Raw genomic sequence first — 27,770 nt, forward strand, 5'->3', positions numbered from 1 at the left:
AACACACGAGGCTGGTAGGAAAGTGAACTGGTAAAAAGGAATTATCTAAAAAAAACTGCATTAATGAAAACACACGAGGCTTCTTCCTCATCTACAACAGTCAATTATTGCATTTTTGTGGCCTTTATCTGGCTCCCCAGCTTTGTCGCCTAAGCTCCAAGGAGCGCGCTCCGGTTTTAGTGTCCAAATGAAAACTGCCAGTTTAGCCCTGTGTAGCCGAAATAGCTCAGTTGGGAGAGCATCAGACTGAAGATCTGAAGGTCCCTGGTTCAATCCCGGGTTTCGGCAAAGACTACTATGAATTGTGGATGTTTGTCAAGAGGGAACAACAGCCCATGTTTGGAAAGTGCACTGGTAAAAAGGAATTATCTCAAAAAACCTAGATCAATGAGGCTGGTAGGAAAGTGAACTGGTAAAAAGGAATTATCTCAAAAAAGCTGCATTAATGAAAACACACGAGGCTTCTTCCTCATCTACAATAGTCAATTATTGCATTTTTGTGGCCTTTATCTGGTTCCCCAGCTTTGTCGTCCACGCTCCACGGAGCGAGCTCCTGGTTTTACTTTCCAAATGAAAACTGCCAGTTTAGCCCTGTGTAGCCGAAATAGCTCAGTTGGGAGAGCATCAGACTGAAGATCTGAAGGTCCCTGGTTCAATCCCGGGTTTCGGCAAAGACTACTATGAATAGTGGATGTTTGTCAAGAGGGAAACACAGCCCATGTTAGGAAAGTGAACTGGTAAAAAGGAATTATCTCAAAAAACCTAGATCAATGAAAACAAACAAGGCTGGTAGGAAAGTGAACTGGTAAAAAGGAATTATCTCAAAAAAACTGCATTAATGAAAACACACGAGGCTTCTTCCTCATCTACAACAGTCAATTATTGCATTTTTGTGGCCTTTATCTGGCTCCACAGCTTTGTCGCCAAAGCTCCACGGAGCGAGCTTCCGATTTTCATTTTCAAATGAAAACGGATATTTGGCCCTGTGTAGCCGAAATAGCTCAGACTGAAGATCTGAAGGTCCCTGGTTCAATCCCGGGTTTCGGCAAAGACTACTATGAATTGTGGATGTTTGTCAAGAGGGAACAACAGCCCATGTTTGGAAAGTGCACTGGTAAAAAGGAATTATCTCAAAAAACCTAGATCAATGAGGCTGGTAGGAAAGTGAACTGGTAAAAAGGAATTATCTCAAAAAAGCTGCATTAATGAAAACACACGAGGCTTCTTCCTCATCTACAATAGTCAATTATTGCATTTTTGTGGCCTTTATCTGGTTCCCCAGCTTTGTCGTCCACGCTCCACGGAGCGAGCTCCTGGTTTTACTTTCCAAATGAAAATGGCCATTTTGGCCCTGTGTAGCCGAAATAGCTCAGTTGGGAGAGCATCAGACTGAAGATCTGAAGGTCCCTGGTTCAATCCCGGGTTTCGGCAAAGACTACTATGAATAGTGGATGTTTGTCAAGAGGGAAACACAGCCCATGTTAGGAAAGTGAACTGGTAAAAAGGAATTATCTCAAAAAAACTGCATTAATGAAAACACACGAGGCTTCTTCCTCATCTACAACAGTCAATTATTGCATTTTTGTGGCCTTTATCTGGCTCCACAGCTTTGTCGCCAAAGCTCCACGGAGCGAGCTTCCGATTTTCATTTTCAAATGAAAACGGATATTTGGCCCTGTGTAGCCGAAATAGCTCAGACTGAAGATCTGAAGGTCCCTGGTTCAATCCCGGGTTTCGGCAAAGACTACTATGAATAGTGGATCTTTGTCAAGAGGGAACAATAGCCCATGTTAGGAAAGTGAACTGGTAAAAAGGAATTATCTAAAAAAAACTGCATTAATGAAAACACACGAGGCTTCTTCCTCATCTACAACAGTCAATTATTGCATTTTTGTGGCATTTATCTGGCTCCACAGCTTTGTCGCCTAAGCTTCACGGAGCGAGCTCCCGGTTTTAGTTTCCAAATGAAAACGGTCATTTTGGCCCTGTGTAGCCGAAATAGCTCAGTTAGGAGAGCGTCGGAAGATCTGAAGGTCCCTGGTTCAATCGCGGGTTTCGGCAAAGAGTACTGTGAATTGTGGATGTTTGTCAAGAGGGAAACACAGCCCATGTTAGGAAAGTGAACTGGTGAAAAGGAATTATTTTAAAAAACCTGCATTAATGAAAACACACGAGGCTGGTAGGAAAGTGAACTGGTAAAAAGGAATTATCTCAATGAAAACACACGAGCCCATGTTAGGAAAGTGAACTGGTAAAAAGGAATTATCTAAAAAAAACTGCATTAATGAAAACACACGAGGCTTCTTCCTCATCTACAACAGTCAATTATTGCATTTTTGTGGCCTTTATCTGGTTCCCCAGCTTTGTCGTCCACGCTCCACGGAGCGAGCTCCTGGTTTTACTTTCCAAATGAAAACGGCCATTTTGGCCTTTTGTAGCCAAAATAGCTCAGTTGGGAGAGCATCAGACTGAAGATCTGAAGGTCCCTGGTTCAATCCCGGGTTTCGGCAAAGACTACTATGAATAGTGGATGTTTGTCAAGAGGGAACAATAGCCCATGTTAGGAAAGTGAACTGGTAAAAAGGAATCATCTCAATGAAAACACACGAGGCTGGTAGGAAGGTGAACTGGTAAAAAGGAATTATCTCAAAAAAGCTGCATTAATGAAAACACAGGAGGCTTCATCCTCATCTACAATAGTCAATTATTGCATTTTTGTGGCATTTATCTGGCTCCACAGCTTTGTCGCCTAAGCTTCACGGAGCGAGCTCCCGGTTTTAGTTTCCAAATGAAAACGGTCATTTTGGCCCTGTGTAGCCGAAATAGCTCAGTTAGGAGAACGTCGGAAGATCTGAAGGTCCCTGGTTCAATCCCGGGTTTCGGCAGAGAGTACTGTGAATAGTGGATCTTTGTCGAGAGGGAACAATAGCCCATGTTAGGAAAGTGAACTGGTAAAAAGGAATTATCTCAAAAAACCTAGATCAATGAAAACAAACAAGGCTGGTAGGAAAGTAAACTGGTAAAAAGGAATTATCTTAAAAAACCTGCATTAATAATGACACACGAGGCTGGTAGGAAAGTGAACTGGTAAAAAGGAATTATCTCAAAAAACCTAGATCAATGAAAACAAACAAGGCTGGTAGGAAAGTGAACTGGTAAAAAGGAATTATCTAAAAAAAACTGCATTAATGAAAACACACGAGGCTTCTTCCTCATCTACAACAGTCAATTATTGCATTTTTGTGGCCTTTATCTGGTTCCCCAGCTTTGTCGCCTAAGCTCCAAGGAGCGAGTTCCTGGTTTTACTTTCCAAATGAAAACTGCCAGTTTAGCCCTGTGTGATCGAAATAGCTCAGTTGGGAGAGCATCAGACTGAAGATCTGAAGGTCCCTGGTTCAGTCCCGGGTTTCGGCAAAGACTACTATGAATTGTGGATGTTTGTCAAGAGGGAACAACAGCCCATGTTAGGAAAGTGAACTGGTAAAAAGGAATCATCTCAATGAAAACACACGAGGCTGGTAGGAAAGTGAACTGGTAAAAAGGAATTATCTCAAAAAAGCTGCATTAATGAAAACACACGAGGCTTCTTCCTCATCTACAATAGTCAATTATTGCATTTTTGTGGCCTTTATCTGGTTCCCCAGCTTTGTCGTCCACGCTCCACGGAGCGAGCTCCTGGTTTTACTTTCCAAATGAAAACGGCCATTTTGGCCTTTTGTAGCCAAAATAGCTCAGTTGGGAGAGCAACAGACTGAAGATCTGAAGGTCCCTGGTTCAATCCCGGGTTTCGGCAAAGACTACTATGAATAGTGGATGTTTGTCAAGAGGGAACAATAGCCCATGTTAGGAAAGTGAACTGGTAAAAAGGAATTATCTAAAAAAAACTGCATTAATGAAAACACACGAGGCTTCTTCCTCATCTACAACAGTCAATTATTGCATTTTTGTGGCCTTTATCTGGCTCCACAGCTTTGTCGCCAAAGCTCCATGGAGCGAGCTCCCGATTTTAATTTTCAAATGAAAACGGATATTTGGCCCTGTGTAGCCGAAATAGCTCAGACTGAAGATCTGAAGGTCCCTGGTTCAATCCCGGGTTTCGGCAAAGACTACTATGAATAGTGGATGTTTGTCAAGAGGGAACAACAGCCCATGTTAGGAAAGTTAACTGGTGAAAAGGAATTATCTCAAAAAACCTAGATCAATGAAAACAAACGAGGCTGGTAGGAAAGTTAACTGGTAAAAAGGAATTATCTCAAAAAAGCTGCATTAATGAAAACACAGGAGGCTTCATCCTCATCTACAATAGTCAATTATTGCATTTTTGTGGCCTTTATCTGGTTCCCCAGCTTTGTCGTCCACGCTCCACGGAGCGAGCTCCTGGTTTTACTTTCCAAATGAAAACGGCCATTTTGGACTTTTGTAGCCAAAATAGCTCAGTTGGGAGAGCAACAGACTGAAGATCTGAAGGTCCCTGGTTCAATCCCGGGTTTCGGCAAAGACTACTATGAATAGTGGATGTTTGTCAAGAGGGAACAATAGCCCATGTTAGGAAAGTGAACTGGTAAAAAGGAATTATCTCAAAAAAACTGCATTAATGAAAACACACGAGGCTTCTTCCTCATCTACAACAGTCAATTATTGCATTTTTGTGGCCTTTATCTGGCTCCACAGCTTTGTCGCCAAAGCTCCATGGAGCGAGCTCCCGATTTTAATTTTCAAATGAAAACGGATATTTGGCCCTGTGTAGCCGAAATAGCTCAGACTGAAGATCTGAAGGTCCCTGGTTCAATCCCGGGTTTCGGCAAAGACTACTATGAATAGTGGATCTTTGTCGAGAGGGAACAATAGCCCATGTTAGGAAAGTGAACTGGTAAAAAGGAATTATCTCAAAAAACCTAGATCAATGAAAACAAACAAGGCTGGTAGGAAAGTAAACTGGTAAAAAGGAATTATCTTAAAAAACCTGCATTAATAATGACACACGAGGCTGGTAGGAAAGTGAACTGGTAAAAAGGAATTATCTCAAAAAACCTAGATCAATGAAAACAAACAAGGCTGGTAGGAAAGTGAACTGGTAAAAAGGAATTATCTAAAAAAAACTGCATTAATGAAAACACACGAGGCTTCTTCCTCATCTACAACAGTCAATTATTGCATTTTTGTGGCCTTTATCTGGTTCCCCAGCTTTGTCGCCTAAGCTCCAAGGAGCGAGTTCCTGGTTTTACTTTCCAAATGAAAACTGCCAGTTTAGCCCTGTGTGATCGAAATAGCTCAGTTGGGAGAGCATCAGACTGAAGATCTGAAGGTCCCTGGTTCAGTCCCGGGTTTCGGCAAAGACTACTATGAATTGTGGATGTTTGTCAAGAGGGAACAACAGCCCATGTTAGGAAAGTGAACTGGTAAAAAGGAATCATCTCAATGAAAACACACGAGGCTGGTAGGAAAGTGAACTGGTAAAAAGGAATTATCTCAAAAAAGCTGCATTAATGAAAACACACGAGGCTTCTTCCTCATCTACAATAGTCAATTATTGCATTTTTGTGGCCTTTATCTGGTTCCCCAGCTTTGTCGTCCACGCTCCACGGAGCGAGCTCCTGGTTTTACTTTCCAAATGAAAACGGCCATTTTGGCCTTTTGTAGCCAAAATAGCTCAGTTGGGAGAGCAACAGACTGAAGATCTGAAGGTCCCTGGTTCAATCCCGGGTTTCGGCAAAGACTACTATGAATAGTGGATGTTTGTCAAGAGGGAACAATAGCCCATGTTAGGAAAGTGAACTGGTAAAAAGGAATTATCTAAAAAAAACTGCATTAATGAAAACACACGAGGCTTCTTCCTCATCTACAACAGTCAATTATTGCATTTTTGTGGCATTTATCTGGCTCCACAGCTTTGTCGCCTAAGCTTCACGGAGCGAGCTCCCGGTTTTAGTTTCCAAATGAAAACGGTCATTTTGGCCCTGTGTAGCCGAAATAGCTCAGTTAGGAGAGCGTCGGAAGATCTGAAGGTCCCTGGTTCAATCGCGGGTTTCGGCAAAGAGTACTGTGAATTGTGGATGTTTGTCAAGAGGGAAACACAGCCCATGTTAGGAAAGTGAACTGGTGAAAAGGAATTATCTCAAAAAACCTAGATCAATGAAAACAAACGAGGCTGGTAGGAAAGTTAACTGGTAAAAAGGAATTATTTTAAAAAACCTGCATTAATGAAAACACACGAGGCTGGTAGGAAAGTGAACTGGTAAAAAGGAATTATCTAAAAAAAACTGCATTAATGAAAACACACGAGGCTTCTTCCTCATCTACAACAGTCAATTATTGCATTTTTGTGGCCTTTATCTGGCTCCCCAGCTTTGTCGCCTAAGCTCCAAGGAGCGCGCTCCGGTTTTAGTGTCCAAATGAAAACTGCCAGTTTAGCCCTGTGTAGCCGAAATAGCTCAGTTGGGAGAGCATCAGACTGAAGATCTGAAGGTCCCTGGTTCAATCCCGGGTTTCGGCAAAGACTACTATGAATTGTGGATGTTTGTCAAGAGGGAACAACAGCCCATGTTTGGAAAGTGCACTGGTAAAAAGGAATTATCTCAAAAAACCTAGATCAATGAGGCTGGTAGGAAAGTGAACTGGTAAAAAGGAATTATCTCAAAAAAGCTGCATTAATGAAAACACACGAGGCTTCTTCCTCATCTACAATAGTCAATTATTGCATTTTTGTGGCCTTTATCTGGTTCCCCAGCTTTGTCGTCCACGCTCCACGGAGCGAGCTCCTGGTTTTACTTTCCAAATGAAAACTGCCAGTTTAGCCCTGTGTAGCCGAAATAGCTCAGTTGGGAGAGCATCAGACTGAAGATCTGAAGGTCCCTGGTTCAATCCCGGGTTTCGGCAAAGACTACTATGAATAGTGGATGTTTGTCAAGAGGGAAACACAGCCCATGTTAGGAAAGTGAACTGGTAAAAAGGAATTATCTCAAAAAACCTAGATCAATGAAAACAAACAAGGCTGGTAGGAAAGTGAACTGGTAAAAAGGAATTATCTCAAAAAAACTGCATTAATGAAAACACACGAGGCTTCTTCCTCATCTACAACAGTCAATTATTGCATTTTTGTGGCCTTTATCTGGCTCCACAGCTTTGTCGCCAAAGCTCCACGGAGCGAGCTTCCGATTTTCATTTTCAAATGAAAACGGATATTTGGCCCTGTGTAGCCGAAATAGCTCAGACTGAAGATCTGAAGGTCCCTGGTTCAATCCCGGGTTTCGGCAAAGACTACTATGAATTGTGGATGTTTGTCAAGAGGGAACAACAGCCCATGTTTGGAAAGTGCACTGGTAAAAAGGAATTATCTCAAAAAACCTAGATCAATGAGGCTGGTAGGAAAGTGAACTGGTAAAAAGGAATTATCTCAAAAAAGCTGCATTAATGAAAACACACGAGGCTTCTTCCTCATCTACAATAGTCAATTATTGCATTTTTGTGGCCTTTATCTGGTTCCCCAGCTTTGTCGTCCACGCTCCACGGAGCGAGCTCCTGGTTTTACTTTCCAAATGAAAATGGCCATTTTGGCCCTGTGTAGCCGAAATAGCTCAGTTGGGAGAGCATCAGACTGAAGATCTGAAGGTCCCTGGTTCAATCCCGGGTTTCGGCAAAGACTACTATGAATAGTGGATGTTTGTCAAGAGGGAAACACAGCCCATGTTAGGAAAGTGAACTGGTAAAAAGGAATTATCTCAAAAAAACTGCATTAATGAAAACACACGAGGCTTCTTCCTCATCTACAACAGTCAATTATTGCATTTTTGTGGCCTTTATCTGGCTCCACAGCTTTGTCGCCAAAGCTCCACGGAGCGAGCTTCCGATTTTCATTTTCAAATGAAAACGGATATTTGGCCCTGTGTAGCCGAAATAGCTCAGACTGAAGATCTGAAGGTCCCTGGTTCAATCCCGGGTTTCGGCAAAGACTACTATGAATAGTGGATGTTTGTCAAGAGGGAACAATAGCCCATGTTAGGAAAGTGAACTGGTAAAAAGGAATTATCTAAAAAAAACTGCATTAATGAAAACACACGAGGCTTCTTCCTCATCTACAACAGTCAATTATTGCATTTTTGTGGCATTTATCTGGCTCCACAGCTTTGTCGCCTAAGCTTCACGGAGCGAGCTCCCGGTTTTAGTTTCCAAATGAAAACGGTCATTTTGGCCCTGTGTAGCCGAAATAGCTCAGTTAGGAGAGCGTCGGAAGATCTGAAGGTCCCTGGTTCAATCGCGGGTTTCGGCAAAGAGTACTGTGAATTGTGGATGTTTGTCAAGAGGGAAACACAGCCCATGTTAGGAAAGTGAACTGGTGAAAAGGAATTATTTTAAAAAACCTGCATTAATGAAAACACACGAGGCTGGTAGGAAAGTGAACTGGTAAAAAGGAATTATCTCAATGAAAACACACGAGCCCATGTTAGGAAAGTGAACTGGTAAAAAGGAATTATCTAAAAAAAACTGCATTAATGAAAACACACGAGGCTTCTTCCTCATCTACAACAGTCAATTATTGCATTTTTGTGGCCTTTATCTGGCTCCCCAGCTTTGTCGTCCACGCTCCACGGAGCGAGCTCCTGGTTTTACTTTCCAAATGAAAACGGCCATTTTGGCCTTTTGTAGCCAAAATAGCTCAGTTGGGAGAGCATCAGACTGAAGATCTGAAGGTCCCTGGTTCAATCCCGGGTTTCGGCAAAGACTACTATGAATAGTGGATGTTTGTCAAGAGGGAACAATAGCCCATGTTAGGAAAGTGAACTGGTAAAAAGGAATTATCTAAAAAAAACTGCATTAATGAAAACACACGAGGCTTCTTCCTCATCTACAACAGTCAATTATTGCATTTTTGTGGCATTTATCTGGCTCCACAGCTTTGTCGCCTAAGCTTCACGGAGCGAGCTCCCGGTTTTAGTTTCCAAATGAAAACGGTCATTTTGGCCCTGTGTAGCCGAAATAGCTCAGTTAGGAGAGCGTCAGACTGAAGATCTGAAGGTCCCTGGTTCAATCGCGGGTTTCGGCAAAGAGTACTGTGAATTGTGGATGTTTGTCAAGAGGGAAACACAGCCCATGTTAGGAAAGTGAACTGGTGAAAAGGAATTATCTCAAAAAACCTAGATCAATGAAAACAAACGAGGCTGGTAGGAAAGTGAACTGGTAAAAAGGAATTATCTAAAAAAAACTGCATTAATGAAAACACCCGAGGCTTCTTCCTCATCTACAACAGTCAATTATTGCATTTTTGTGGCCTTTATCTGGCTCCACAGCTTTGTCGCCAAAGCTCCACGGAGCGAGCTCCCGAGTTTAGTTTTCAAATGAAAACGGCCATTTTGGCCCTGTGTAGCCGAAATAGCTCAGACTGAAGATCTGAAGGTCCCTGGTTCAATCCCGGGTTTCGGCAAAGACTACTATGAATTGTGGATGTTTGTCAAGAGGGAACAACAGCCCATGTTAGGAAAGTGCACTGGTAAAAAGGAATTATCTAAAAAAACCTGCATTAATGAAAACACACGAGGCTTCTTCCTCATCTACAACCGTCAATTATTGCATTTTTGTGGCCTTTATCTGGCTCCACAGCTTTGTCAACGGAGCTCCCGGTTTTAGTTTCCAAATGAAAACGGCCATTTTTGCTCAATAGCTTCCAGGTAATGATATCAATTTACTCCAAATCAGTTTGGGATCATGTAACTACACTTGCTACATGAGATACACCTTTTATTTTTATATTTTAGATCTGTTCATATTTTTAATGAATTTTTATATATAAATATTAGCATTTTTGCTCAATAGCTTCCAGGTCATGTGATCAATTGACTCCAAATCAGCTTGGGATCATGTAACTACACTTGCTACATGAGATACGCCTTTTATTTTTACATTTTAGATCTGTTCATATTTTTTATTAATTTTTAAATGTAAATATTAGCATTTTTGCTCAATAGCTTCCAGGTCATGTGATCAATTGACTCCAAATCAGTGTGAGGTCATGTAACTACACTTGCTGCATGAGATAACCCTTTTATTTTTACATTTTAGATCTGTTCATATTTTTAATGAATTTTTATATGTAAATATTAGCATTTTTGCTCAATAGCTTCCAGGTCATGTGATCAATTGACTCCAAATCAGTGTGAGGTCATGTAACTACACTTGCTGCATGAGATAACCCTTTTATTTTTACATTTTAGATCTGTTCATATTTTTAATGAATTTTTATATGTAAATATTAGCATTTTTGCTCAATAGCTTCCAGGTCATGTCATCAATTGACTCCAAATCAGTTTGGGATCATGTAACTACACTGGCTGCATGAGATACGCCTTTTATTTTTACATTTTAGATCTGTTCATATTTTTAATGAATTTTTATATGAAAATATTAGTCTTTTTGCTCAATAGCTTCCAGGTAATGTGATCAATTGACTCCAAATCAGCTTGGGATCATGTAACTACACTGGCTCCATGAGATACACCTTTTATTTTTACAATTTAGATCTGTTCATATTTTTTTATTAATTTTTATATGTAAATATTAGCATTTTTGCTCAATAGCTTCCAGGTCATGTCATCAATTGACTCCAAATCAGTGTGAGGTCATGCAACTACACTTGCTACATGAGATACACCTTTTATTTTTATATTTTAGATCTGTTCATATTTTTAATGAATTTTTATATGTAAATATTAGCATTTTTGCTCAATAGCTTCCAGGTCATGTGATCAATTGACTCCAAATCAGTTTGGGATCATGTAACTACACTGGCTGCATGAGATACGCCTTTTATTTTTACATTTTAGATCTGTTCATATTTTTTTTATTAATTTTTATATGTAAATATTAGCATTTTTGCTCAATAGCTTCCAGGTCATGTCATCAATTGACTCCAAATCAGTTTGGGATCATGTAACTACACTGGCTGCATGAGATACGCCTTTTATTTTTACATTTTAGATCTGTTCATATTTTTAATGAATTTTTATATGTAAATATTAGCATTTTTGCTCAATAGCTTCCAGGTCATGTGATCAATTGACTCCAAATCAGTGTGGAGTCATGTAACTACACTTGCTACATGAGAGACACCTTTTATTTTTACAATTCAGTTCTGTCCATAATTTTCAATAACTTTATACACAGTCGCTCATCTCTGCTTTAAATATATATATATTTTTTCCTTTTTATTTTATTTTGAAAACAGGAAGTTGGAACACGCTGCAGTCGTCCTCTCCGTGTGTTTACTGTAAAGTCTGCAATACGGGTGCACTTGAAATGTTGGAGTGGCTTGCTTGCGAATGTCTGTCGAATATCCAACTTAAAACTAACTTCACCTAAGTATATTAGTCCAACTACCAACACCTACGTTCACACGATGTTACTAACTAGATTACGGCAATAAATCCCGTATTTTGTAGGGAATTCACCGACAAAGACGAAACGAGCCATTTCCTTCAACAATGAAACCCATATTCTTGTTTTTTGCTGTGTAAAGCCCCCCTAAATCAACATCTCCAGAGAAAATTTGCTTTATAATTATCATTTTCCTCTCAAATCAAAGTCATGTTGGTGCATGCGTAAAAAAGAGTATCGTGCACTGAGGTGGCATTTCCTTGTGAGGTGGGTGGGAGAGAGAAACAAACTACGATTTTTACGCACGGGGCGGGCCCTTCATTCAACCAAGTTGTGGGTGAGGGGGTCACCCAGTGAAAGACAATCAAAGATGTTTGAGTTTCCATGCGCAGTGACCAGGGAGCTAACACTGAGCATTATTACCCCTCCTCCAGCTCCATTCACTCAGGCCTCAACACTGCGGGGTTTTTTAAAAATCACACCCGACCAAAGGAAGAATCACTTAAAAAAAGAGAGAGAATCTGGTCCGACGATGCGATTTAGGTCTGCTGGAGTTTAAAAGGTGGGAAAAAACCCAAACAAGACCTGTTGGCGATGATGAATTATCCCAAGGCGCAAATGGTGAGTGTCGACGTCTCTTTGGTAGCGTTTCCACTCGTGTTTGTTACAGTAACAAAGCCACTGACGATAATGTCGACATTACAGAGAGCAGACGCACGTTTACCATGAGGTTGTCTGTGTTTCCCGACGAGAGTTACGCGTTTTCAAATGTATTGTGTATGTATTAATCTACTCTGTGGAACAAAGTTCTTCTCAATTGATAGGATTGAAGAATGAAGTTGTGGAACACAAACTAGCCTCGAGTTGACTATACTTGTTGCTTTTAACGAAGTTAGGCCGCAGAACATTTCTAACCAGTAAAATGGGCTGAAATAAAAGTGAATTTTATCGCTCATACGAATTGCTTTAGTGGCTCACTGAAATCAACCATAAGTGCATTCTAAAAGAGGCCAACAAAAAGTGGCCTTTGAAAAAGTTAATCTTACTTTGTTTGGATCCAAAAGAAATATAATTGTATGTAGGCAGCCTACTTGGTACAGCTTTCATCTGTCTCCTTTGGCTCCTGAGCGTTCGTTAAACTCTGTTTTAGTTGCTTATGATTTTGGATGACTGAGCTTAAGCGTAGTGCTGAAGTACATTTTTGAAAATTCCCCTGAATTTTGCTGTTGGTGATTTTTAACATTTGTCCATAGTCAAGCTTATCAGAGGAGGGGAGTTCAGCCGGTTGTGCTCAGTCCAGTCCTGCAGGGGTGAAGCTGGAGGCGTTGATGGAGCAACTGCAGAGACAACAAGAAGCCAAGCTGGAGATGAACCTGCAGGAGAGGCACATCCTTCAAGCTCAGCTCCTGTTTGCTCAACAAGCTGCAGCAGCCAGAGCCTCCGGCTCCAGGCCACAATCCACATTATTTGGGAGAGCAGATGGAAAAATGTATCAAGCTGCCCAACAAGATTTTAGCAACAATCTGAGCAGAATGGCTCCAAACAAGGAAGAAGACATTGATGAAGAGAAACCGGAGATGTTGGAGCCTGAAGAGAACAATGAAGATGATGAAGATGATGATGATGATGAGGAGGAGGAGGAGAATGGGTCTTATCAACAGGCGAAGAAGCTGCATGCCCAGCAGATTTCACACTTCCAGGCTTATTCGGCATCTCTATCAGCTGCTGTGGATCAAATGTCCGAGTCTCCACCTTCAGCAATAAAAGAGGAGCAGGAGGAGAAGAACCTGTCGTCGTCTCCTGCGAGTCAACGCGCTTTCACATCTCCCAATGGCTTTGCAGACTGGGGCTACGATGAGCCTTTCAAACAGGTAGGTTATTTCACATTTTGGTGTCCACGAATGTGCGTGAACTTGTGAGTGGCTCTTAATTGTTTTGATAGTGTCAGAGCAGAAAGAAGAAGAACATCTGTAACCCCCTTTAAGCTTGTGTATGTTCTGTTGCTTATTAATAATTGACTTCCTCTTGGTTAGAGTCTGGCTGACTGCTGCCTGGTTCACCAATTGTTTTCTCATAAAATATTTGCCAATATTTTGATACTGTATCATTACTGGCCAGGTCAGAAATCTTGTGCCATTCTTTACCTCGTTTATCCTACCTTTGAGGGGGGGAATGATAATAATTTTCCCACAGACTGGGTTAATTGTTCTCTGGCTGTAGTCCAGCCCAGGTTGTGCAAATAAGCCAGTTCAGGTCAGAGGAGATGGAGCTGAAATGAGTGCAGAGGATTAAAGAAATAGCCTAAGGTGTGTATTTATGGACTGGGCTGGCCTCAAAGGTTAACTGCTGTAAGCCTGTATCAACCAGATCTCCTTTTGAATAAAATTAAATGAGAAGCCCAAAGCCATTGTTTATTGTTGTTTTTCCCTGCAAATGTCTTTTAAGAAATGAGGCTCCCCTTACGGATTTCTTTTCCTTCTTTAAAACGGTCTGCCTGATTGCTTCTTATGTGCATGTTCCCCTGAAAAAGGCCCCATGTCAATATAATACATTTTGTTTAATGAGGGCCGTGGGTGGAGGTTGGAGGGACAGCTGGGTTAACGCCTCACAGCATGCAAACAGCTACTCGTAAAGTTTACTTGCAGTGGTTTCCTTGAAGCAGAATAAGCTTCTTTTTTTTTTTGGGGGGGGTGTAATGCATGTCTTCATTATTTAGAGAAATCTTGAGTTTTTCTGCCATCATTTTTACCAGACCTTTGTTAATTTAAAAATGTTGTTTTTATTCTCTTTAATCATCATTAGATTGATCATTTACAAAGTTAACCGTTAACACTAGAGTCTGGGCAAGACTAGAGCATCTCAGTGCTGACCTTACTGTAGCTCAGTGGATAGCTTTGCATAATTTAGCCGTCGCTTAGCAACACTAAATGGAAGCTTAATTCCTCTGCATGCAATCAATGCATTTTATGGCTGCTGCAGTGAGAATGTATTTACTTTTCACAGACCAGCTCACCCAACGAAGAACATCTATCATTTCTAATTAAAGCTGCAAATTCTGAGACTGTTGTGAAAACAGCTCAATATTGTGTGTGTGAAACAGTTGTGGTTTGTGTTTCTGTATGGTTGAAAGCTCAAGAAACATCTTGGTGCCCAATCATAAGAATAAAAGTAAATAAGGCATCTGCTGTGGCCCATTTTTGTCAAGATTTGTGAACGCCTTTGTGTGGTCTGATTAATCGCAGTATTTCTTGTGATATTCAGGTTCATAGTGGAATTCCTCATGTAAAGTTGAGCCAAATACCTCGGAAAGGTTTCTTTATAATGTAGTTCTACTTAGTTTTGAAGATAGAGGTGCTTCCCTTTTGCACATACTAAACATCCTTTGGAGCAACTTCCCTTGTTTCAGGTTAACTGGTGGCCGGCTGAAATGGTTGCTCTTAATTGTGCCCTTCGCTGCAGCGTCTTTGGCGCTTTCTTTTGTTCAATTCATTAATGAGTCCTTCTTAAACCTCATCATGCTGCGTGACCTTTGTTCAGGGCTTGTGTGCGGTCTCACTGAAAGCTCTTGATTGTGATATGGGCCCCCGGTTCAAGCTAACAGCACAGCATGAGGGTAGATAAATCATCTTGACTTGGTGGAGTGATTAAAGGCCTGATAATTTGATTCGGATTAAAAATTTGATGCCCCACTGACTGCACTAAAAAGGGGGACATTTTCACTTTTGCCCTGCTTCTGCCCGACTGAGTGATTTTTAATACAGCTCATTAATGGCGCGCAAGAGGAAACTGGTCATTAATTGCATTTGATTATTTTTATGTTTTATTTTCTCCTTCTCTAATGCATGGCCGAAGAGGCAGACCTCTACAGAATGCCTTTGCGGTTGTATGCATTACCCCAATAACATGTCATTTGAATATATATGAAACCACGCCATAAAAAAAGTAACCTTTTTAACAAAACAATAGAAACCTTTTCCTGACCCACATACTGAATACTATCAGAATTCCCAGGCCAGGATGTGTGAAAGCTCTGTGAGCAATTAACTGGAAGCTCTTTGTTTATAGATCCACAGTGGGTCTCACTTGCCCATCAATAAGAGGGGGAAGGGTTTTTATTTCGATTCGATGCTGAAAAGACTGCAGTGTTTATCAACCTTCACTGGGCTTTCTGCTGGAAAAGCAGAGGTCCTTTAGTAGTTATTCCAAGTTGAAGCTATTAGCTGTGTCAACAGCTCTGCAACTCACCGGCTGGTTGTAGGCTCGCGCATGTGAAAGCCCAAAAGAGTCAATGGACGATAATCCCAAATACAAAACAATTATCTTCTCTAGAAAAACTGCGTTCAAGTATTTAAAACATTACAACAATATTACTGGGCATGTATTGTTGTAATGTTTTAAATACTTGAACGCGGTACCAACAAGAGGTAAGTAACATGCTGTTTATAAAGTTGTTTTGTAACGTCCCCATGCCAGTAATGTGAGAACCATGCATATGGTTTTGATGGTAAGGCTTGTGACTTTATTGTCGGATGGTTTATAAAGTGGTGTGACGTTTCTGCAGTGTGCAAGTTGTTGTTTTACGTGGAAGGGTTAGCGCTTGCCCCTTAGCCACCACGTATTAGCCTCGCATGACAGGCTGCGCAAACAGCGCAATCTCCGCACAGGGAGCGCCGATTTGCACCTGTCTGTGTCCTACTGTCAGTATTTGACAACCTCTAGCAATGGGATTGCGCTTCAAATGCCCCGGAGTTCCCCTTTAAATGTGTCAGCATTTGCACTTTGAATAATGTTTTTACTATAAACAAAGGGAGAGTTTCAGTTAAACCAGACGCCAACTGATAATCGGTTGCCAAAAGATATGTATGTTATGGATATTAGTCCCAAGTTGGATCATGTTGCCATGCCAACTGTTTAGTGAATGTCAATATTTGTTTAAAGAACAAAATAATACGATTACACACTGTTGTCAAGTAAGGAACCTATGAGAAAAGTTCATTATTGTGATAAATCCCTAACTGGATAATTGCAGCATTTAATCCTGTTAAATATAAAAACATGTTTTGTTGTCTGAAACACACAAGCTTGTTTAAATCTACAACACGTTAATATGAAACATAAGCATGAACCAAGCGACACTGACTATAATAGTCCACAGACGGGCAAACCTTTAGAGTGTTCGTAAGCTGCAACTAGACCTGCTATAGTCCTTACATAAAGGTTTTTTACTGGCAAAACGGGGATAATGGGAGGACAAAAGCATTTTCAAATTAACGTATTTGTAGACCATTGAAGACCATTCTGTGTTCCCTACCAATCATCTTTAATTTTCATGATGCCCTCATCGTGCAGCTTTCTGAACATTTCAGTGGGACAATAACCTCCCAGAAGGCTTTTCTGCACAGAACTCGCATTGCCCTCACACTTTTAACCTTAACATCATGCTGGGTTAGCAGGTGGTGGGGAGTGTTTTAGAAATAACATGTCACATTAAACTACTTAGACGTTTTAAGACCCTTTAAGTTGTTCCAAATATTGTTTTTAATTAGAAATATCTTTTTTTTTTTTTTTTACGTCAACAATCTACGCAAAGTACCACTTGATAATTTAGAGAAAGCCTAATTTTGGTTTGTATTTTTTTCAGGTTTTTATGAACAATATGTTTGTGCAGCTATGACTAGTGTTCCTGTCCAACACATTCTCACTTGTATTTTTTTGCAGCAAGACACCTTGCATTACAAATCAATGCAAAAGGTACACTGTAGTATCGGGAATGATATCGCCAAATGGTGTATTTCCGTGTTGGATTATGAAAGCACAACAATTTCTTAAATCTAACTGAGTTGTTGTGATGCCTAAACCTAACCAAACTAAACTACAAAGTTAAACCTACTGTCAAAATCACGTAATTTAAAAGAGGGGAAGGAGCAAAATCTTTTTTCAGCCTCATGTTTACGAGGCCCCTGCTTCTAAACATTAGCTGCATTTGATATCAGTGTTCAATAGAGCCTAAATGTTGACGGTTACTGGTCACTCTTCACATAATGCCCAGATGGGTGCTACAACCCATTGAAATCATAAATGAGATGTTCCACACTGACTTGTGCATTTCTCTTGGAATGCCAGGCTTCTTTTAATAAAGAACAAATTCTATTTTGCCGCAGTTGTGTGCCTTGATACAAATCACCTGCCTGGAACAAGTCCCATTAGCCTTATGAATTGTCAGCAGGTGTGAACCTCTAAAAAGCATTTCCACCTGAATTTACCACTGGTTGACCTCAGTCAGATCATGATTTTCTCATGATCACCTTTGAGGAGTTTCTATGCACTATACACTGGCACAGTTTTGCTCATCATGTTTTAATTAAACACACTGAGTATAAGGCCAAGTAGCATTCCAGGCTAGCGGAAGTATGTGAACTTCTGTGATAACGAGGTTTCCCAAAGCTACTTGGACTCAGGTGTTCCAATTAAGAAGATGAGAATGTGCCCCCTCCCTATAAATACAGTTTGGCCTTCTGCTCCTCTCAAGAAAAGACTGTTTGATGTAAACCATGCCTCGATCGCAGCAACTTTCAGAGGAGCGTAGAAGAAAAATCTTAGACTTGCACAATGCTGGAAAAGGGTACAAAAAGATCTCCAAAGAACTGGGTGTTCATCGGTCCACAGTAAGAAAAACTGTCTACAAATGGAGGCGATTAAGGACGGTTGCGACCCTCCCTAGGAGTGGGCGTCCCGCAAAGATCAGACAAAGTGCACAATGGGCAGTCCTGAAAGAGGTGAAAAACAGCCCGGGCACAAAAGCAAACACTTTTTTTTTTCTTAATTACATTTTCAAAGATTTCTAAAGGGGTATTTCTGTTTTCACTTTTTCATAATGAAGTTTGAAGAGTAGAATGATTGGGGGGACAGTGCATTTAAACTTTTTTTGCAATAAATTTGCAGCATAGCACCATGAGAAAAAAAAGTCTAAGGGGTCTGACCACATTAACATACACTGATAAGTGCGTATTATAAAGGCCTAATGTTTACTCTTTGATGGTTTTGTCTTATAGTGTGCTGGGAATAAGCAGGTTTTGAAACTAATAGAGAGAAGAGCAAAATCTAGAGTGTACGATTTTATATTGTGTTTTCGTTAATCAATATTTTGTCCACATAATGCATCATCTGTTTTTAAATTTTTTTTTTTTTTTTCTAAAAGTCTCCAAAAAAAGCCGCAACCTTTTGAAAAAATGAGGAAGTTTGCTTACAAACTGTTTACTGATGTCTGTGTGTGCGTGTCTGTGCAGAGAGGAAGTGGCATGTGGGCCGAGGAGAATGACGGAGGAAAAATAAGAGGAGAACCATCAAGGGACTTTGCCAAGGTTAGTAGATCTGGAGGATGTAAACATGAAACATTTTACTACATCATAACCGTTGACTGGCTCCTTGCTCCGTTTTTTTTTTTTTTTTTCTTCTTCTTGCAGCTTTATGAGCTCGATAATGATCCACAACGGAAGGAATTTCTTGATGACCTTTTTGTCTTTATGCAGAAACGAGGTACGATTTAGACTCTTTTAGTTTGACTTTAAACACCCATGTCTTTGTTGATTCTTTACAGCATCAAATTGGTGAAGAAATGGAGGTCTTTAGTTTTGATGCCATGTCTTTTTATCCCAAGTTTTTTATTGCAGATGCGATCTAGATTCTGCAAGCGAGTGCAACATCAAAACAGTAATTATAAATGAAAGGTTAAGGTTGAGAAAACCAGTGACAAAATGTGCAATGGTTAATGCCATTTTTCTGTTTTGTATGTCATTTGAAATCAATGAATATATCGATAAAATGAAAAATAATTAGCTAAAATGGCTGTTTCTACATAAATGACAGGTATTAACCTAAAACTTTAGTGTACTTCCTGTTCTCGCCTATAAACTTTTATCACTTTACGTTAAAGGCATTCAGAGTAGTTTAGTCTAATGAAAATAAACTTCTTATGAAGACGAGACAGAATCGGACATCTTTGCTCATTTGGACAAAGTTCATGCCCTCAGAAAATGTGCGTGTGTGTTCTAGGCATTTGTTCATCTTAAGCACAGAGTAATCTTATTGCTACGGCTGCTTTTCTGTCCCCTCCATTAATTGGCTTTTCTCCAAATCGGGATTGGAGTGGTTAGCTGTCAACCCTGTGACTGGTAGACATGCATAGCTCCAACATCACCCCTCCCCCTGCACTCAAATCAATGCAGCAACAAAAGCTGCTGTTGTGGAATTATCCCTGCCCCCATCCATCTTAAATAAGCTTCATTGGACAACTCTATTCACACAGATTACACATGCTAAGCCACATTACCTAATGTTGACCTCTGGCCCTCCAGGGTGTTAATCAGAAAATTTGCTTATCTTTTACTTCCTTCTTGAGCTTCTCCCTAAATAGTGTACTAATGAGACCCCTTTTGATCAGTATAAACTTGTCCGAAATAAATTCCAGTACGTCACCATATTTTAATGCATTTTTGTTCATTTATGTATCCAGGAACTCCTGTTAACCGCATCCCCATAATGGCAAAACAGGTGTTGGACTTGTACAGGCTTTATAAGCTTGTAACAGAGAAGGGAGGACTGGTGGAGGTTATTAACAAGAAGATCTGGAGAGAGATCACAAAAGGTCTCAATCTCCCCACGTCCATCACCAGTGCGGCCTTCACCCTGCGCACCCAGTAGGTGTTCCCGTTATTGCAGTTTTAGCTCTAAATGGGATGGTTTCTTCAGGCATAGACAGAAAATAAAAGAAAGCTCTAGTTTGAAGATGTAGAGTAGCTCATAGAGAAATGATTGTGTGTTGATGCAACAGAATGGATGAAAATGTTATCATTCTCCCTCACATGTTGAAGGAAGGACTAAAGCTCATCTAACATTAATATGGAATCATTTGGCAGGATAAGTTGAAAACAATGATGCAACAAATCTATAGCTACACTTGTGGCTGCTAAAGACTTTTTGAACGCAGCAGTGCTTTATAAGCTGAATGCTATTGCGAGTTAATAAGCTAATTTGTACCAGTCAAAATTTTTTTGACTTTGATTCGTTTTTCATGAATTTGCATATGGATTTTTTTTTTTTTTTTTTCTGCAGGTATATGAAATATCTGTACCCATTTGAGTGTGAGAAGAAAGGTCTGAGCTCTCCAGGTGAGCTGCAGACGGCAATCGACAGCAACCGCAGAGAGGGTCGACGTCCCAGCTACACCAACAGCCTTTACCGCTACTCTCCCTCCCCAAGTTCTGCTCCGCATGCACACCTGTCCTCACCCACAATGCATAGCACCACGACCATGCAAAATGGCCTGAACACCTCCTCCAGCCCAAGTTTAAAAAGAAATGCAGGTATGCAAGTTTCCCATGTCTGTCGATCTCCATTTTGGAACGCTGACTTGACTTACTTTAGGGGTTAGGGTCTGTAGCATTATTGGGACATCTAGTGGTGGTAGTTGGGCTTTTACTAAACTTTTTTTTTTTTTAAACATATGCAATTTTCTCCAAACTCTTTAGCTCTCTGCTGCCTGAATTTTAGAATATTTAAAATGATTTTCCCTTTTGTTTTTTTCCTTTGTTTTAATCAGACGAGAACTCCACCCCTGTAATACTCAGGATGCCCTTGGGTCTTGGATTAGGGCAGCAGCAGCATCATCACCACAACCAGCAGCAGCTGACACAAGCTGCCACATTAGAGCAACTCAGAGAGAGGTTGGATCGATCAGCAGGTGGAGCTGCAGCCGATGGTCCAGAGAAGAAAATGATGCGACTTGCAGAGGAGCAGCAGCGCCTCATGCAGCAGGCCCTCCAGCAAAACCTTCTGGCTATGGCCTCTCACTTCAACCCCATGAACCTCAGACTTAACAATGGGCATGGTGAGTCTCTTCTGCTGCGAATAATCCTTATCATTACTGAACATTATGGGATGGGATAGGAAAGTCCATTAATATGAGTTTTTGTCTCGCAGAAAGAAAACAGGATTTATCTCTGAGCCTCTCTACTAACGGGTCAGCCAGTATCAGTGTATCTGTGGAGGTCAACGGTACAATTTACTCAGGTGAGTTGTGTTGTGAGACAGTTATTTGGAAAAACAGATTCACATTGTAATGTGCTAAGTAAAAACAATTGTTTATTGAATGGCAATAATGGCGTTGGTATATGCGTTTCTTTTACAACCTCCAGCCAGAAGGGGGTAGGATGGGACGGAAAATGCAAAGGAGGCAGAGTCCAGGGAAGGGAATAATCTTTACATGTACTTTTATATCATTGCAGACAGTATGAACCCTAAAAATTTCATGTTATTTTACTGTCGGCATCATTATATGTAACAATACACATCCATATTAGCATTAGAGGCCACAACACATTACCAAAATAGTTTGAATGGTGGCAATTTCTGGCTAGTAATGAAGTTGATGTGTTGTCAACAGGTGAGTGTAATCTTGATTTGGTACAAAATTGGCAACCATGAAAGGCTGAGTCTTTAAGGAACAATGAAGGGCAGAGGGGATCACAAATTGTCAACGGATATGCGAGAAAATCATTGAGCTGTTTGAAAATTATGTTCATCAAAGAAAGATTAGAAGGGATTTGCAAATGCTTCTCTCTACAGTGCAGAATATCATAAGATCAGTCAAAGAATTTGGAGGAATTTCAGTGCTTAAAGAGCAAGGGCGCAAGCCTAAGCTAGACACCATGATCTTTGATCCCCACCCAGCACCGCATCTAGAACTGTCATTCATCAAAAGCTAATATAACCACATCTAGTCAAAAGGGCGATGTCTACCTCTCTGGACTCCGAAGTATCTGGGATGGAACATCATTCAATGGCACAATGCATTGTGGTCCGATAAATCGGTGTTTAGAATCTCTTTTTAGAAATTGACACCATGTGCTTTAAACCAAAACTGAAAAGGACCATCCAGGCTGTTCAGCAACAATCAATCAAATTTCAATCAATCAAATTTAATTTATATAGCCCTTTACAATCACCAACTGGTACTCAAAGTGCTTTACAACAGGATAATAAACAACAATACGTAAAACAAAACATAAAACACGATTCAAAAATGGTAAAAGTGCTAAACAAGTCCAAAAGCCAGGATGTGTAATGTTATGGGGTTGTATCAGTGCGCTTGGTAAAGCTCTTTTACGCTCCTGTGATGGCAGCATTAATGCAGAAAAGTAAATTGAGATTTTAGACCAACATTCAATTCAATTCAATTTCAATTCAATTCATTTTTATTTATATAGCGCCAAATACAACAAATGTCATCTCAAGGCACTTAGATAGTAAGTCCAATTCAAGCCAATTGGAATTCAATTAATTAATAATAATCATAATTCATAAAATAATCCAATTCGTTCATATAGAGCCAATTCAAAAACAATTTCCTAGCTAAGAAAACCAACAGATTACACTGAAAACTTTTTGTTTTTCGGTCCAATCTCCCGTCCTGAGCGTGCCTGAGGCGACTGTGGAGAGAAACGACTCCCTTTTAACAGGAAGAAACCTCTGGCAGAACCAGACTCAGGAAGGGTGGCCATCCGCCTGGACCAGCTGGGGTTTGAGAAGACAGAAAGGGGGGGAGGGGGCCACGGCGGCACTGTAACACCATTCAAAGGATATCTGTTGGAACAGGGAAACGCGAGTTAATGACCACAATAATATCACATATACATAAAGAGAGTAAAGTGAGGAAAGGTGTGACAGATGAGGCCCCCCAGCAGTCTAGGCCTATAGCAGCTTAACTATGGGATGTTTCAGGATTACCTGAGCCATCCCTATTCAAGGTAAACACAAGAAACTTGTGCTAACGAAAAAATAAATAAATAAATAAAGGACCAGACTCAGTGAGTAATTCCCTATACTCCCTAAATAGATCTGCTCCTCCACCTACACCACAACAACCATCTTTTTACAGCCATAAGCTACCTCAGCCTCTCACCAACTGCACACCAGTCACAGCGGGGTGGGGATGCAAACCCTGGTTCGGGTAGGGGGAGAAATAAAAGAGGTAAGATAGGCGGGAATGGGATTCAAACCCTGGTTTGGGTAGGGGGTAATGAAAGTATAGAGGGTGCCAGAGGTGGAGGCAGGACAAGACACACTAGCAGACACACTATCAGATTCAACAGACCTAACTATAAGCTTTATAAAAAAGGAAAGTTTTAAGCCTGGTCTTAAAAGTGGAAAGGGTGTCTGCTTCCCGGACATTTACTGGCAGCTTATTCCACAATAGAGGGGCCTGATAACTGAAGGCTCTGCCTCCCATTCTACTTTTAGAAACTCTGGGAACCTCAAGTAAACCTGCAGTTTGGGAACGAAGTGCTCTGTTAGGAAAATATCTTACAATGAGATCTTTAAGATATGATGGAGCTCGGTCATTAAGAGCTTTATATGTAAGGAGAAGAATCTTAAATTCTATTCTGAATTTAACAGGGAGCCAATGAAGAGAAGCTAAAACTGGAGAAATATGATCTCTCCTGTTAGTTCTCATCAAAACTCTGGCTGGGACAAATGGGACAAAATGACTTCATCGATTAGTATTCTCATTGCCAAAAAGTCATGTGTTGTGAGAGGGAATGGCAACATTACAAAGTGATATAGGCTGTAATGTTCCAACTATCTGGGGTTCATTAAATAAATGTAGGAATCGTTGTTTTTGCATCTTATGTACTGTTCCAACCTTTTCAGATTTTTGGGCTTGTACAATTCAAATTAGCTGGTTAAGAAATTGATTTCAAGAGATTGTTTGAATTTGTATAAATTTTAATGCACAACGGTATTCGACTAGACTATCAAAATGGAATGCATGTGCTAACTAAACCCAACTAAAATCTTTATAACGGACTCGGTTCAGCTTACTGCCTTTTGTCCCTGCTTTTCGTTTTGCACACCTCACTGCTGTAGGAACCCAATTTTCTTCTCAGATATTTTATGCATATGGGTGACAAAAACCTCTGCTTCTGATTAGACTGTTTTATCTTTTTTGCCAACGTAAAAAGCTAATTGTGGGGTGGTCCGTGGCGTAGTGGGTTGAGCAGGCGCCCCATGTACAAGAGGCTATAGTCCTCGCTGCAGCTGGCCCCGGTTCGAGTCCCGCATCGGACGGCCCTTTGCTGCATGTCCTTCCCCCTCTCTCTGCCCCCTGCTTGCTGTCTCTCTGAACTTTCCTATCCATTAAAGGCATAAAAGCCCCCCAAAAAAAGCTAATTGTACACTGCCTATTTTGTGATGGAAAAATATTTATCAGATTTCATCATCCTCTCTGGTTTATTTGTTGTAGGAACACTGTACGCCCAAAAGTCAGCTGCTCCGGTGTCGTCACAGACCGTAACTCCGGCAGGAACAAGTGGTTTCAGTGCTCTTTCCTCTTCGCACAGTCCCTCCTCCTCATCTTCCACATCCTCAAAGGGACCAAATTAAGGCTTTTGAATATGTACTAAGCAAAATGATACCATTTTTCACTTCACATACCTCTACTCTCTGACAAGAACTGTATGAACTCCAGGGAAAATCGGCTGCAACACAGCAAGCCATCACGTTTTTGTCAGCATCGTCTTTCTATTACTCTAACAGCACAATGTCTTTGAAATAATTAATGTCCAGAGGGACATTAGTGTTTGACCTGAGAACGTCCACACCAACTGAAATGTAGGTTGAGATCAGTTTACAGCAGTGCCTGATAGTTATTCACATAGCGGCATTCTTGTTTAGAGGACTTAACAAACATTGTTCGGAAGTGTCTTTAGAACATAAAATTACACTGTGAGAATCTGCGCTCGACCTCTTTGGTGTTGGCTACATTTACAGCTTTTTATCCAACAGATCTGTAGCAGCTTTTGCCTGATCCTCCGTAGAAGAATGTGGTTGTCAAAGTGCAGCTAATGAAGACCAAAAAGCCTTAGCTCAGTGTCATAGCTCCTTTTCTGTAACTGTCTCACATTTTGTATCCCATTGTGGTATTCTTTTGTTTGAACTTGAGTGAAAGCTCACAGTTAATGCTTTTCATAGCAGATTTCAGGGAATATGCATACCATTACATAAATGTGTCATATCCTAAAGAAGGATGCAGTTTGGTTGGTTTGTTTAGACTTTCTAATTATTATTTTTTTTGTCATTTAATCATTTGGTCTGAAATTGTGAAACGTTTATTTAATGTCAACTGTGAATCAAAGACACAACGAGACGATGTTTATGCAGGGAACTATATATAGAATTGAAATGACACAACATTTACCTCAGTTGACTTCCCATGTTGGTAAGTTTCGCAGACTCAGATTTATACTTTATCTCATAATATATTGCTGTGTTATATTTGTATGAATGCAGAGAATGTATCGTAAATCACTTCAGCTTTGGGTAAATGAACACTGACACAGTGCTACCTCACTCCACAAGATATATGCAGTGCTAAATGTAGCAATGCAGCTTTCATGCATGTTTTCATTTAACCATGTGCTAAAATAATTTGTATGTAGACAATCAAGTAGATATCTATTCAATCAAATGCCACTGTGAACATGACAACTGGAAGAAAAAAAAAAAATGTAACATTGATGTTTAAGTTAGTCTTGGGTTAATATATTTCTTGGATATGTAGCCATGAAAAATAAAACAATCATGCGTGGTGTAGACTGTTGTTTGGAACCTGCATTGTTGTGTTATAGGTCACACCACATGAATTACTCAAAGCACCTATAATCAATTCTCCTTTCATGCGTTATAGAATAGACTGCGAAAGAGGTCACTTAAGTGTGAGTTCTCTGCTCACAGTTTCAATTGTTTTGCGTTGCTCTTCTTTCTCTCATGATTATTTTTGCCTGCAGTAGGCAGTTTTTGCTCCAAAAATAAATGATGATCATAAGAAAAGCTCTTGCAACACACAGCGCACTTCCTGTTCGTACCAGATAGCAGACAGATACAGTTTGTGGCCTGCTGGTCAATGGTGCTGGAATTGGCAGTTTATGAATCAGAGATTTCCTCAGTACAAAAAAAAAAATGTTTTTCTCTAACCACTAGATCGGCAAATACCAGTAAGCTGTCAACTGACAGTTTCAACATGTCAGAGGAGGTGACAACATGTGTTCACTATTGATTTTCACTTTCTCAGAGTACCCAGATTTACTGTTATCTGCTGTTTTTAGATTGTGTTAAATTTTCTCTTTAAAGCTGTACTTGACTTGATAAGTGAGAAAACATCTTTAATATTCTATACGAATGAACGTTTGTCTCACAAAAAACTACATGAAATGGTGTAAATGGGCTCCATCCTAACCAGCTGCATCTTTACCTTCATTGAAGGATCTGTGGCCAGATGGAAATGGCTTTTTGTCTATTGCACAAAACACTTTTTCAGGTACCGAGGAGTGTTCACCATAAAACATTCAAATTTTTCAGTATTTCTCCACTTTAATGTAAAAAAGGAAAAATTGAACGTAAATGGAGCCGACTTACGAAATCAATTCATTCCTGTTTTCCATCCTTGCTTCATCCAAGGTCACTGGAGTTCGACACGGATTTTCGAAATAATCTTTGCATGTTCTTTTCAAGTGAGTTTTGCTTCCTAATGGTAACTTTTACAGTTACTGTTAAAGTGTATTTTCTTACCACACCACACTGAGTTTATCATGACAAAATATATGCATTATACAAATACAGGACATACTAAAAAAAAGGGTCCTGTTTTAAATCCCCTCATCCTGCAGTTTTCTGCTAATGGAGATGTACAACAGGTCATGGATGTGGGGATGAAGGTGGGGGATGGGTCGCAGGATTTACTGCTATGATAGTTATCCTATAGTAACAATACTATATTGGCATCTGGGACACAGCAGAATGGGGATGCAATGAGGCATTATGAGCTGGATATTTATGCCCACAGTCCCCACCCACCAGGGAGGAGCGACACTGATCAAGTCACTCTGCAAATCAGGGAATCACTGTCCTGTGATGAAGGCTGAAAATATAACGTACATAGAAAGTTTGGACAGAAGGATTTCAAATTGTAAATATGGAACATGGATCTGCAGCATGTGAGAAGTCGTGGAACTTGTGGAAGGTTCATCCTACTAAAAACCAAATACTTTGAATGAAATCTGTGGACATTATGTAATGAGCTTTTAGTTGTTTTTTTTGGTTAGTTTCTTTTTTTTTCTCTTTTGTGGTTTAGACAAAGATATTTTAGTAATTCAAGTGCTTTTGTACCTTTGTTATGTAAAACAATGGTTTTAGTTAATCTTCTGAATGCATCTGTGAGTAGATCAATCCAGGAATAAAACTAAAATGTATTTTCATACATCAAAATGACGCTCTTTCAGAGGAACACTGGACTTCTGCCTTTGGATATTTTGAAATAGGCTCCAACAAAGCCTCAGCAGACCGTTGACATC

General features: G+C 40.3%; 1 protein-coding gene and 6 non-coding genes across 7 annotated transcripts; all 7 read left to right on the top strand.

Annotated features, from left to right (window-relative positions):
• The first annotated feature begins 215 nt into the window (after positions 1-215).
• Positions 216-288, top strand: trnaf-gaa (transfer RNA phenylalanine (anticodon GAA)). Its single transcript has one exon. It is a non-coding gene; the product is annotated as a tRNA-Phe (tRNA).
• Positions 289-598: 310 nt separating this feature from the next.
• trnaf-gaa (transfer RNA phenylalanine (anticodon GAA)) lies at positions 599-671 on the top strand. Its single transcript has one exon. It is a non-coding gene; the product is annotated as a tRNA-Phe (tRNA).
• Positions 672-1,358: 687 nt separating this feature from the next.
• Positions 1,359-1,431, top strand: trnaf-gaa (transfer RNA phenylalanine (anticodon GAA)). Its single transcript has one exon. It is a non-coding gene; the product is annotated as a tRNA-Phe (tRNA).
• A 4,989-nt stretch (positions 1,432-6,420) lies between these two features.
• On the top strand, positions 6,421-6,493 carry trnaf-gaa (transfer RNA phenylalanine (anticodon GAA)). Its single transcript has one exon. It is a non-coding gene; the product is annotated as a tRNA-Phe (tRNA).
• A 310-nt stretch (positions 6,494-6,803) lies between these two features.
• Positions 6,804-6,876, top strand: trnaf-gaa (transfer RNA phenylalanine (anticodon GAA)). Its single transcript has one exon. It is a non-coding gene; the product is annotated as a tRNA-Phe (tRNA).
• A 687-nt stretch (positions 6,877-7,563) lies between these two features.
• Positions 7,564-7,636, top strand: trnaf-gaa (transfer RNA phenylalanine (anticodon GAA)). Its single transcript has one exon. It is a non-coding gene; the product is annotated as a tRNA-Phe (tRNA).
• A 4,045-nt stretch (positions 7,637-11,681) lies between these two features.
• On the top strand, positions 11,682-26,008 carry LOC142384127 (AT-rich interactive domain-containing protein 3A-like). Its single transcript, XM_075470108.1, has 9 exons — positions 11,682-11,985; positions 12,618-13,235; positions 18,651-18,725; positions 18,828-18,900; positions 19,877-20,060; positions 20,476-20,726; positions 20,963-21,250; positions 21,343-21,432; positions 24,665-26,008. The coding sequence occupies exons 1-9, from the start codon at positions 11,959-11,961 to the stop codon at positions 24,802-24,804; spliced, it is 1,746 nt and encodes a 581-aa protein (XP_075326223.1). The 5' UTR covers positions 11,682-11,958; the 3' UTR covers positions 24,805-26,008.
• The last annotated feature ends 1,762 nt before the right edge of the window (positions 26,009-27,770 follow it).

The sequence above is a fragment of the Odontesthes bonariensis genome, chromosome 7, assembly GCF_027942865.1.
Source record: "Odontesthes bonariensis isolate fOdoBon6 chromosome 7, fOdoBon6.hap1, whole genome shotgun sequence".
Classification (NCBI taxonomy): domain Eukaryota; kingdom Metazoa; phylum Chordata; class Actinopteri; order Atheriniformes; family Atherinopsidae; genus Odontesthes; species Odontesthes bonariensis.

Excerpts from the sequence above, each read along its gene's own strand:
- LOC142384127 (XM_075470108.1), top strand. The coding sequence starts at position 11,959 with ATGATGAATTATCCCAAGGCGCAAATG. Across the intron at positions 13,236-18,650 it reads ACGATGAGCCTTTCAAACAG|AGAGGAAGTGGCATGTGGGC; the intron begins GTAGGTTATTTC and ends GTGTCTGTGCAG. Across the intron at positions 18,901-19,876 it reads TGTCTTTATGCAGAAACGAG|GAACTCCTGTTAACCGCATC; the intron begins GTACGATTTAGA and ends TTATGTATCCAG.